This window comes from Trichechus manatus, unplaced genomic scaffold (assembly GCF_000243295.1).
Source record: "Trichechus manatus latirostris isolate Lorelei unplaced genomic scaffold, TriManLat1.0 scaffold00004, whole genome shotgun sequence".
Classification (NCBI taxonomy): Eukaryota; Metazoa; Chordata; class Mammalia; order Sirenia; family Trichechidae; genus Trichechus; species Trichechus manatus.
In genome coordinates, this window is record NW_004443940.1 from 32,523,985 (window position 1) to 32,536,577 (window position 12,593).

General features: G+C 41.6%; 1 protein-coding gene across 1 annotated transcript in view; it reads right to left on the reverse strand.

Annotated features, from left to right (window-relative positions):
- EIF5B (eukaryotic translation initiation factor 5B) overlaps positions 1–11,846 on the reverse strand; it is a 73,361-nt gene extending 61,515 nt beyond the window's left edge. The window contains exon 1 of the mRNA XM_004369315.1: positions 11,646–11,846. Within this exon, the coding sequence (XP_004369372.1) occupies positions 11,646–11,680 (35 nt within the window). The 5' untranslated portion in view covers positions 11,681–11,846. The remainder of the gene's footprint in view (positions 1–11,645) is intronic.
- Between the last annotated feature and the right edge of the window lie 747 nt (positions 11,847–12,593).

Genomic DNA, 12,593 nt, shown 5'->3' on the forward strand with positions numbered 1-12,593 from the left:
AGACTGGTATAAACTTAGAAAAACAGGAGTAAATATTAAGGTAACCACAAAGGAAACTAACAATCCTACAAGTCAAAATGACAAACTAGAAAAATATAAAGACTCAGCAAACACAAAATCAACAACAATGAAAAAGATGAAAACACATAAAGAAAAACGACTCAGCACAGAAAATTAAGAGGAACAAAGAAACTGTGAACAACACACACAAAAAAGACATCAAAATGACAGCACTAAATAATAATTACGCCAAATGTAAATGAACTAAATGCACCAATAAAGAGACAGAAAGTCACAGACTGGATTAAAAAAAAAGACGATCCGTCTGTACGCTGCCTACAAGAGACACACCTTAGACTTAAAGACACGAACAAACTAAAACTTAAAGGATGGAAAAAGATATCAAGCAAACAACACTCAGAAAAGAGCAAGAGCAGCAGTGTTAATCTCTGACAAAATAAACTTTAAAGTAAAATCTACCACAAAGGATAAGGAAGGACACTACATAATGATTAAAAGATCAATACACCAGGAGGAGGTTAAGTATAGTAAGTATTTACGCACCCAATTACAGGGCTCCAAAATACATAAACTCTTACTGCACTGAAAAAGAGAGATAGGTCCACAATAGTAGTAGGAGACTTCAACACACACTTTCGGTGAAGGACAGAACATCCAGAAAAAAGCTCAACAAAGACACGGAAGAGCTAAATGCTATAATCAACCCACCTGATCTCACAGACATATACTGCACACTCCACCCAACAGCGGCCAAGTATACTTTCTTTTCCAATACACATGGAACATTCTCCAAAATAGACCATATATTAGGCCATAAAGCAAGCCTTAACAAAATCCAAAGAATCGAAATACTACAAAGCATCTTTTCTAAACATAAAGCCATAAAAGTAGAAATCAACAACAGAAAAAGCAAGGAAAAAAAAATCAAACGCATGGAAACTGAACAACACCTTGCTCAAAAACTACTGGGTTCTAGAAGAAATTAAGGATAGAATAAAGAAATTCATAGAATCAAATGAGGATGAAAACACATCCTATCAGAATCTTTGGGACACAGCAAAAGCAGTGCTGAGGGGTCAGTTTATAGCAATAAATGCACACATCCATGAAGAAGAAAGGGCCATAATCAAAAACATTAACCCTACAACTGGAACAAGTAGAAAGAGAGCAGCAAAAGAAGCACTCAGGTGCCATAAGAAAGGAAATAATAATAGAGCAGAACTAAATGAAAGATAGAATAGAAAAACAATTGAAAGAGTTAACAAGACCAAAAGCTGGTTCTTTGAAAAACATCAACAAAATTGATAAACCATTGGCCCAAGTGACAAAAGAAAAACAGGAGAGGAAGCAAACAACCCGTATAATAAATGAGATGGGTGATATCACAACAGACTCAACTGAAATTAAAAGAATCATAACAGAATACTATGAAAAATCGTACTCTAACAAATTTGAAAACCTAGAGGAAATGGACAAACTTCTAGAAACTCACTACCTACCTAAACTAACACAAACAGAGGTAGAACAACTAAATAAACCCATAACAAAGAAGAGATTGAAAATAAAAAACTACCAACAAAAAAAAGCCCTGGCCTGGATGGCTTCACTGGAGGATTCTACCAAACTTTCAGAGAAGTGTTAACACCACTACTACAAAAGTTATTTCACAGCACAGAAAAGGATGGAATACTCCTAAACTCATTCTATGAAGCCAGCATAACCCTGACACCAAAATCAGGTAAAGACACCACCAAAAAAATTACAGATCAATATCCCACATGAACAATGATGCAAAAATCCTCAACAAAACTGTAGCCAATAGAATTCAGCAACATACCAAAAAAATAATTCACCATGATCAAGTGGGATTTATACCAGGTATCTAGGGATGGTTCAACATTAGGAAAACAATCAATGTAATCCATCACATAAATAAAACAAAAGACAAGAACCACATGATCTTACCAATCGATACAGAAAAGGCATCTGACAAAGTCTAACACCCATTCATGATAAAAACTCTCAACAGAACAGGAATAGAAGGGAAATTCCTTAATATAATTAAGGGCTTTTATACAAAGCCAACAGCCAACATCATCCTAAATGGAGAGAATTGGAAAGCATTCCCCTTAAGAATGGGAACCAGACAAGGATGCCCTTTATCACCACTCTTATTCACCACTGGGCTGGAGGTCCTAGCCAGAGCACTTAGGCTAGAAAAGGCAATAAAGGGCATCCAAATTGGTAGGGAAGACATCAAAGTATCTCTATTTGCAGATGATATGCTCTTAGACACAGAAAACCCCAAAGAATCCACAAGAAAATTACTAGAACTAATAGAAGATTTCAGCAAAGTTTCAGGATACAAGATAAACATACAAAAATTAGTTGGATTCTTTTACACCAACAAAGAGAGCCTCGAAGAGGAAACCACTAAATCAATACCATTTACAATAGCACCCAAGAAGATAAAATGCTTAGGAATAAATTTAACCAGAGACGTAAAAGATCTATACCATGAAAACTACAAGACACTAGTGCAAGAAACCAAGAGAGACCTGCATAAGTGGAAAAACATACCCTGCTCGTGGACAGGTAGACTCAACATTGTGAAAATGCCAATTCTACCCAAAACAATCTACAGATACAATGCAATACCGATCCAAATTCCAATGGCATTTTTTAATGAGATGGAGAAAGAAATCACCAACCTCATATGAAAAGGGAAGAGGCCCCGAATAAGTAAAGCATTAATCAAGAAGAACAACAAAGTGGGAGGCCTCACACTACCTGATTTTAGAACCTATTATACCGCCATGGTAGTCAAAACAGCCTGGTACTGGTACAACAGATACATAGACCAATGGAACAGAATTAAGAATCCAGACATAAATTCATCCACCTATGAGCAGCTGATATTTGACAAAGGCCCAAAGTCCGTTAATTAGGGAAAAGACAGTCTCTTTAACAAATGGTGCTGGCATAACTGGATATCTGCAAAAAACTGAAACAAAACCCATACCTCACAGCATGCACAAAAATTAACTCAAAATGGATCAAAGACTTAAATACAAAATCAAAAATGATAAAGATCCCAGAGGAAAAACTAGGGACAATGCTAGGAGCCCTAAAACATGTTATAAACACAATACAAACCGTAAGTAACAATGCGCAAGCACCAGAAGAGAGACCAGATAAATGCGAGCTCCTAAAAATCAAACACTTATGCTCATCAAAAGACTTCACCAAAAGAGTCAAAAGACAACCTAGACTGGGAAAAATTTTTTGGCTACGACAAATCCGACCTGCATCTAATCTCTAAAACCTACAAGATACTATAAAACCTCAACAACAAAAAGACAAATAACCCAATTAAAAAATGGGCAAAGGATATGAACAGGCCCTTCACCAAAGAAGATATTCAGGTGGCTAACAGACACATGAAGAAATGTTCACGATCATTAGCCATTAGACAAATGCAGATCAAAACTACAATGAGATATCATCTCACCCCAACAAGGCTAGCACTAATCTTAAAAACACAAAATAATAAATGCTGGAGAGGTTGTGGAGAGACTGGTACACTTATACACTGTTGGTGGGAATGTAAAATGGTATGACCACTTTGGTAATCGATCTGGCACTTCCTTAAAAAGCTAGAAATAGAATTATCATAGGATACAGCTAACCTGCTCCTCGGAATATATCCTAGAGAAATAAGAGCCGTCACACGAATAGATATATGCACACTCATGTTCACTGCAGCACTGTTCACAATGGCAAAAAGAGGGAAACAACCTAGGTGCCCATCAATGGACAAACGGATAAACAAATTATGGTATATCCACACAACAGAATACTCTGCAATGATAAAGAACAACGATGAAGCTGTGAAACATAACATGAAGGAAAATAAAGGTCATCATGCTGAGTGAATTTAGTCAGTCACAGAAAGACAAATATTGTATAAGACCACTATTGTAAGAACTCAAGAAAAGGTTTAAACACAGAAGAAAACATTCTTTGATGGTCAGGAGAGTAGGGAGGGAGGGGGACGATTATTTACTAGCTAGATAGTAGCTAAGAATTATCTTAGGTGAAGGAAAGGACAGCATACACTACAGGGTAAGTCAGTGCAACTGGACAAAACCAAAGCTAAGAAGTTTCCTGAATACAATCAAACACTTTGAGGGACACAGTAGCAGGGGTAGGGATCTGGGGACCATGCTTTCAGGGGACATCTAGGTCAACTGGCATAACAAAGCTTATTAAGAAAATGTTCTGCATCCTACTTTGATGAGTGGCGTCTGGGGTCTTAAAAGCTTGCAAGTGGCCATCTAAGACGCATCAAGTGGTCCCAACCGCCTGGAGTAAAGGAGAATGAAGAACCACCAAAGACACAAGGCAAGTATTAGCCCAAGAGACAGAAAGGGTCACATAAATCAGAGACTTCATCAGCCTAAGACCAGAAGAACTAGATGGTGCCTGGCTACCACCATAACTGCCCTGACAGGGAACACAACAGAGAGTCCCAGATAGAGCAGGAGAAAGGTGGGGTGCAGAACTCAAGTTCTAGTAAGAAGACCAGACTTAATAGTCTGACTGAGACTGGCGGAACCCTGGAAAGCATGGCCCCTGGATTCTCTATCAGCCCAGAACGAAAACAATTTAAAGGTCACATTCCATATGCTTCCATTATATGAAATGCCTAAAATACGAAAATTCTTACAGATAGAAAGTTATCAGCGGCTGGGGGAAGGGGTAAATGGAGAATGACTGCTAACAGGTACAGGGTTTCTTTTTAGGGTAATAAAAATATTTTGGGATTAGTGATGATGCCTGGGCAACTTAGTGAATATGCGAAAAACCACTGAATTCTACACTCTAAAAAAGGTGAATTTTATGACATGTAAATAATATCTCAATAAAAAAATAAAGATAACTGTTTAACTTCCTCCCCCCGCACAAAAAACAATTAAACACACACTTACCATACAAATCCAAAAAACCAAACCCACTGCTGTAGAACTGATTCCGATTCACAGGCACTCTATAGGACAGAGAAGAACTGTCCCATAGGGTTTCCAAGGAGCAGCTGGTGAATTCGAATGCTTAACCACTGCACCACTAGGACTCCACACTCACCACTGACCCAGCCAATGCATTAATGCACTCTTGGGCATTTGTCCCAGTAAGATGAGAACTTATGTCAAAGCAAAAACCTGTACATGAATGTTCATAGCAGCTCTATTCATAACAGCCCAAAACTTGAAACAACCCAAATATCCTTCAATGGCTGAATGGTTAAACAAATTGTGGTAGATCCATAACATAGAATACTACTTACTAATAAAAATATAACTATGTACTGATTCTCGCAATAATTTGGATGGATCACAGAGGAACTGTTCTGAGTATAAAAAAAGTCAATCTCAAAAGGTTACACAGTTTAAGATTCCATTTGTATACATTCTTGAAATAACAAAATTATAAATGTGGAGAACAGATACTGATTGACAAGGGTTAGAGATTGGTGTATTAACCAAAGAGAAGTTAATACTCTGAATACCACTGATTCTAATAAGGAATGCCACCCGGGTGTAAAGAAGGGATTCCTATGAAAAAATGTGCCTGAAGTTTCATATACGTTGTCTGAAAGGGGAAGGAATGATACAGTAAGTCATCAAGCAGACAATGAGCTAGGCAATCACTCAATTAAGGCTAAGGTAAAAAAAGATTCTTTGAAGAAATTCTGGCACTGATTGACCTACAGACAATGGCTGTCCTGTTTCCTACTCTCCCTTTCTTTGCTAAGTTCTCAACAATCTTTAACAGAGACTCAAACGAAGAAGAGTTTACTGATATACATTTAAATTAACCAAATAAATGGAGACGCGTATCATGTTGATCTATTTTGTTCACTACTATATTTCCTGAGCCTAAAACAAATAACTGGTATTTAAGTGCTTAAGCAGACACTCCGTTTCTTGAATGGGATGATTCAATACCATAAAGATGTCAAGTCTCCCAAAGCAATCTAAAGATTTAATGGGACTCCCAATTAAAATCAATGCCAACAGTTTTTTTTTTTTTTAAACAGACTTGATAAATTCCCCTATTACATTAATGAAAGAGAGAAAGAAGGTAGGAGGGAGGGAGAAAGAAAATTTTAAGTTGTAACATATCAAGAGAGTTAACACGCCCGCAGGTGTTTCCAGCTGTCCTTGACTGATTCTCCACCGTTCTAAGCACGCGTAAAACCAACGCTAACGATGGTCAAACGGCTGGAGTGATGTCTAATTCTAGTTTAGGAATCCCTCGACCAGGGGTTCTCAAAGTGTATTCTGGGGACTCCTGGGAGGCCCCAAGACCCTTTCAGTGAGTTAGAACTGTTTTCAAGAACTACTAAGAAGTTATTAGCCTTTTCTATTCTCATTCTGTCACAGCTGTACAGTGGAGTTTTCCATAGGCCACATGATGTGATAATCACTACAGCTCCTATGCAGAAGCAGATATGGGAATGTAGCTATTGTCTATTAAGTCAGACAGCAAAGGGGTTTTCAAAAAATGTTTTAACAATGCCACTCTTCTCATTAAATATTTTTTGAAAATATGGTCGTTTTTCAAGTCCCTGGGTCGCACAGTTAAGTGCTTGATTACGGTACTAGCCCAAAGGCTGACCGTTCAAACTCACCCAGAGGCACCTTGGAAGAGAGGCCTGGTGATCTGCTTCCGAAAGGCCAGAGCCTTGAAAACCCTACGGAGGTTTTTCTACTCCGCACTCATAGGTTCGCGATGAGACAGAATCAACTCAATGGCAACTAACAATAACAACAAAGCGTAAGGTGTTCATTGTTATTTCAAAATTAATTTTCAAGAACTTTTCCATTTTAATTTTTAATATGGTAAATACTGATTGATAAACCCACATAAACTTAAGTCTTCTGGGTTCCTCAGTAATTTAAGAGTGTAAAGGGGTCCTACGACCAAAAAATTTGAGAAACACGCTTTTTATCCTAACCACTGACACCCAAGAGTTCTTCCAACGATGTTCTGCCCACCTAACAGATTAACTGCGAGACTGGAACAAACTTAAAACCGTAAGTAAAACACAACTAATGAGCAAGCAGCATTAAAAGCACCTTACTAAAGGCTACCATCATCCCACAAACGAGGACTCCTCACCCTCCTTCCATATACTAACTTCCTACAGTGATAGGAACAAGCGAGGCCAAGAGGACTCTCAGACAATGCATCTTTTTTTATTATTAATTCAAATATACCCAAGTGAGAAATAAATACTTTTACTGGACTAGACTATTGTCGCCTGGAGCTCTGGTGGCGCAGTGGTTAAGAGCTACAGCTGCTAACCAAAAGATGGGTGTTGGAATCCACCAGGCGCTCCCTGGAAACTCTGTGGGGCAGTTCCACTCTGTCCTATGGGGCTGCTGTGAGTCGGAATCAACTCGATGGCAATGGGTTTGGTTTTTTTTGTCGCTTGGCCTGCTCCTTCTCTGGGAAACTTCAGTTGTTGTGCGCGACCTGGTCGATTCTGACTCATAGTGACACTACAGGACACAGTAGAACTGCCCCATAGGGTTTCCTAGGCGCCACATTATATAATATTTACAGGAGCAGATCACCAGATCTTTTCTCCCACAGAACCACTCATGGGATCAAACTGCTGACCTTTCAGTTAGCAGCTGAGTGCTTAATCACTGTGCCACCAGGGATTCTGGAAGCTTCCGCGTGCCTGCTATACTCACAGCTCCTTCTGCACAGGCTCCTTAAGCAGATCACCATGTTTTCTACCACAGGGACCCTGCTATCCTGATCACTCCTGACTGACCAGGATGAATGTGTGCCACTGAGGCAATTACTGAAACAGTAGGCAACTGTCTAAGAAACATCCAGAACCCCTAGGAAAGGAGGGACTTAGCCAGCCAGCCAGGAGCACTGCTGTCGTCAGGTGCCCTTCCCGACTCATGGCACCCCACGTACAACAGGATCAGGGTGTTGTGATCTGTAGGGTTTTCACTGACTGACTTTTCACAAGAAGTAGATGGCCAGACCTTTCTTCCCAGTCTGTCTTAGGCTAAAAGCTCTGCTGAAACCTGTTCAGCATCACTGCAACAAAAGCCTCCATGGACAGACGAGTGGTGGGGGCACTTGAGGTGCACTGGCCGGGAATCAAACCCAGGTCTCCCATATACACCCACAGGGAAAAGCAGAGGAAAAATAATGGAGTCACCACACAGGCACAAATAACCTGATACTGAAGGCACCCCAGAACTCAACGGAATCCTGAAAGCCTAGTTCCTGACTCGTATCCCATCTCCATGAGATCTGACTGTGAACAGGTGGAATGATTCTCTTCCTTCCCTCAATACGTACGGACAGCGGGGGAGGGGCTCAAGGGCTGTGTTCATCCCATTACCTTACCTAAAGTACCATGCTTGCATTCCTTATAACCTGAAAAATGTAACTGCCACACATAGCTGAGTCATCAAGTTTAAACTGATCCTTAAAGAAACAAGAACGAGAAAGACGTACAGACTAATAGAGAAACACTGGAGAATCCAGATGCTTTTCTCTGCACGCATCAGTAAGAGAGCACATCAGAGCATAAGCACCCAGGAGATAAGGACCCATTATGTAGATGACGACTGGAAAGGTCACAGGAAGGAAAAGAAAATACCACTTTGTATCTCGTTTATCTGTAGATACTTAAACCTATTCCTCATCTCAACAAGAGTTGCCTAGTTAACTGAAAAAAGGCAGGAAAACTTGTTGAACACCATAACCAAAATCTCATTCTCAGAATTACACATGCTTGAGCAGAGTTCTGGAACTTGCTTTTTTTTTTTTTTTAAACAAAAGTCAGTCACTGATAGAACAAAACACATGCTATACCAATAAAATCAGATACTCAGATTAAGTAATACAATCTAATTTTAAATGAATATTGAGTGGCTAAGAAATTAAATGTAAGAGTTAACTGACTATAAGGATTAAGAACAGTTGAGTATTGTATGTTCTTTCCAAAAAGAGAAAAGGGGTCAATGCCTTATCTTGATAGGAGTTCAAAGCTGCTCTTTCCTCACGCAGTTCTATCTGGCCAGAAACATGGCTGGCTGCGGACAGCTTGGAGCGGGTGGGAGGGAAGGGGAGCAGAGGGGCGGTGCGATGATGGTAAGACCTTTAAAGGGGTGATCTTCATGTAAGATAGTAAAACAAGATATAGTACCTCATTTTATGCAAATAAGAATATTAATCCTAAAATAGGACTTTCCCCTTCCAGACTTCCTTCCTATGCTGTTTTTGTTCCTTTTAAAAATATTCAAAATAGCCTTGAAAACGAGTACTATTTAAACATAACCCGTTGCTGCGAAGTCGATTCTGACTCTCCGCAACAGCAAACTACCTGGAAAAACAGTGGAATTTCTCACCTCCACTGCCCCCCCGACCCAAATATCTTATGTGGAATGCCAAATAAAAAAGCCAAGCAATTCTGGTCAAGCCTCTGCAAAACCCTAGGATTTCTCAGACACAATTTGAAAGCCACTCCAGTAAAGGATTCCATGAAGTATTAAAAAAAAAAAAAAATACAAACTTTATTATTAGCATATGATAAAACTAATGTGTACGTTTTTCAATTACATTGCCACCACTTTCCCTTCAACATGAGCCAACGAAATAAAGACTACAGATTAGTGTTTCTGGGCAGGGTGGGGGGAAGGAGGAGGCAAAAGCATTCCTTCTATACTGCCAAACCAATCTTTAATACAGCCTCTAGTGTCTGCAATGAAAACTTTACACCAAGAGAAAATTCATGAATCAATAAGAGACACTCACCTTCCTCTAAAAATACACAGACAGCAATAAATATCTGCCCCCAAAGTGGCTTTTTTCCATTCTGAAAGATCAGGAAAGTAAAAACTGGTAAAGAATGAGTGAATGAATGAATAAGTAAATAAATGTGTGTGTATATATATGTCTGGGTATTTCCTCTGAAGAACAGACTTCCGTAATTCTCGTCCAAACAAACCAACTGTAAAAACAAAACAAAACTGCTTTTCAAAGTAATCAGGGAAATTTGAATACTGCCTGGATATTTGATGATATTTAAGAAATCACTGTTAATATTTTTTAGGCTTAACTATGACACTGTTTTATGGTATGTTTCTGTGCTTTTTTTTTTTTAAGAAGTGTTTATCTCTCAGACATACACCTGAGAAGATTTACGGAAGAAAGGATTCTGAGATTTGCGTTACGATTTCCAGCAGGTGGTTGATACAAAATTGGTCACGTGCTCACAATGTTGAAACTGGTAATAGGTACGTGCGGCTTTACTATATTCATCTATTTTTTGCGTAAATTTGAAAATTTCTCAGTGGCGAGAAACCTATACATCAAAAAATTCCGTCAAAATTACAAACTTGTGTTCCACTAAATCAGCCAGAATACCGCCTGTTTTTTTCTTATTCTTCAGATTTGATTAACAATAAGTTCTAGTATCCAAACTAATTAACTTCCTCCAACAGATCTGTAACTGAAATACCAGACTCACTTTGGTGTTTTAATTCCACTTATCAGCTAGATGAGCGCCAGATGAAGCAAAAACCTAGGCTTCCAGTTCATAATTAGTAATCTTATTTTAACTTCAATACTAAATATCCGTTGTTAGGATGAACTATAACAAGATTTTTTTTTTTTAACCTTGTTTTCTCTCTGGCATTTGAAGTTTTTTTTTTTTTTTTTTTTTTACCCACAAACGGGAAAAGTAACAGATGTTGGTCACTCCCAGGAAATGAACTCTTTCAATGAAAAGGGTAAAAGAACGCAATCGAATGTAACACACAGAAATGTTCCAAAAATCTCCCAGTTTAAGCAGCTATCGACATAGTTACCCCCAAAGCCTTCCAAGCGGTTAGAAAGGAGCGACCCTGGTTGGTTGGTTACCTCTCCTCCTCCTTCCTTAGGGGAGGTGCTAGAGAGCAAAGAAACGACCAAAAGACAGGCCGGAAGAAGGAAAGAGAGAAGCATGGAGTCTGGACAATCAGCTCGAGTAACTGAGAGCTGGCTCCAAATTAGATGAAGTTGAGGAGTGAGCCGATAAACACCTCTCTAACTTCAACGTCTCTAAGCAGAGTACACAGAAACCTGCGCCCCTAGCTCAGACCCGGATTTCCCCCTCTCCCCAAGTACGCCCAGGTACAAAGGCATAACAAGAATCCGTCCCGACCCGCGCCGTGGACAGAAGGAGCTCAACTTCGACCAGCGCAGCACCGCGAAAACAACGCCCATCTGGCCGGACAGGCTGGGCAGGCCGAGCCCCTCCCAGCGGAACAGGGCTCCCCAAACGCCTGCCCGGCTCCTCAGGCCGGCAGCGCCGGGGACCCCTCTTCCCCAGGCCGGAGAGGCAGCGGGGGCACTAAGCCTCGGCGGGGAGGACCGACGCCCTCCGCGCCCTCCGGCACTGGGGTCGTGGACCTGCCCGCCCACTCTGGGCCCACGCCCGCGCCCCGCCGCGACCCCGACCCGGTCCACCCCGCGCCCGCTAGGACCCGCGCGCCCCACCGAGCCGCGGCGGCCGCTGCCGTGCGCACCCAGCCACTGCCTACCTGTCTTCGCTCTTGTTTTTCTGTTTCTTCCCCATCGCGTGTCAGCGGTACTCGTGGCCCTAGCCCCTCTCTTCGGTCTGTCACAGACCCACTGTCCCCCAGCCGACTCTGGTCTCCGCTCGACTTCGTCCCCCCTACGCCGCCGCCTCTCGCACCCGGCTCTCCACAGAGCCGCGCACCGGGACAGGGCACATATGGTGTGAGCCCTCAGTGCGCAAGCGCATCGCCCCGCCGCCTCGGCGTGGGGACGCAGGGCGCGGCTCATCGAGAGCAGCGCTTCGGATAGAGCGTCACCGCTGACCGGCTGGCTGGGTGGGAGCCCGCGCGCCCCCTGCCAGCAGCGTCGTCCGTGCACCGACACCCGCGCAGCTGCCGGGTTCTAGAACCCAGAGGTGGACAATTAGGCTGCCAGTGCCCACGTCAGCCCCCTTTTAACGGAGGAACACAGACTTGGGGGATTGGCATTCGGTTCACAAGAGGACTTTTCTCCCACCTTTTAACCTCTATACCTTATTTTCCACCTTTTAACCTCTATGCCTTTGTATTCCACCTTGGAACCTCAGCACCTTTGTATTCTCAGCGGCACGAAGTTCAGTAAAGAACCAGAATGAACTAATGAAGAGCTTTTTGGGTATTCCCAAGGGAGATAAATCCAGGACAAAAGTGGGACCTTTCAATAACATGCGTGGATTATGAACTAGGTTCAGTCACTAAAGAAAACATATAGGACACACAGCCACCACCCGTTGCCATCCAGTCTTCTGACTCACGGCCACCCTGTGTGTTTGAGTAGACCTGCTCCATAGGGTTTTCAAGGTGGCTACCTTTCAGAAGCAGATCGTCAGAACTTTCTTCGGAGGTGCCTCTGGGTGGGTTTCAACAGCCAACCTTTCGTAGTAAAGAACCATTGGCGCCACCCGGGGACTCCTATAACAAGGACATACCCAT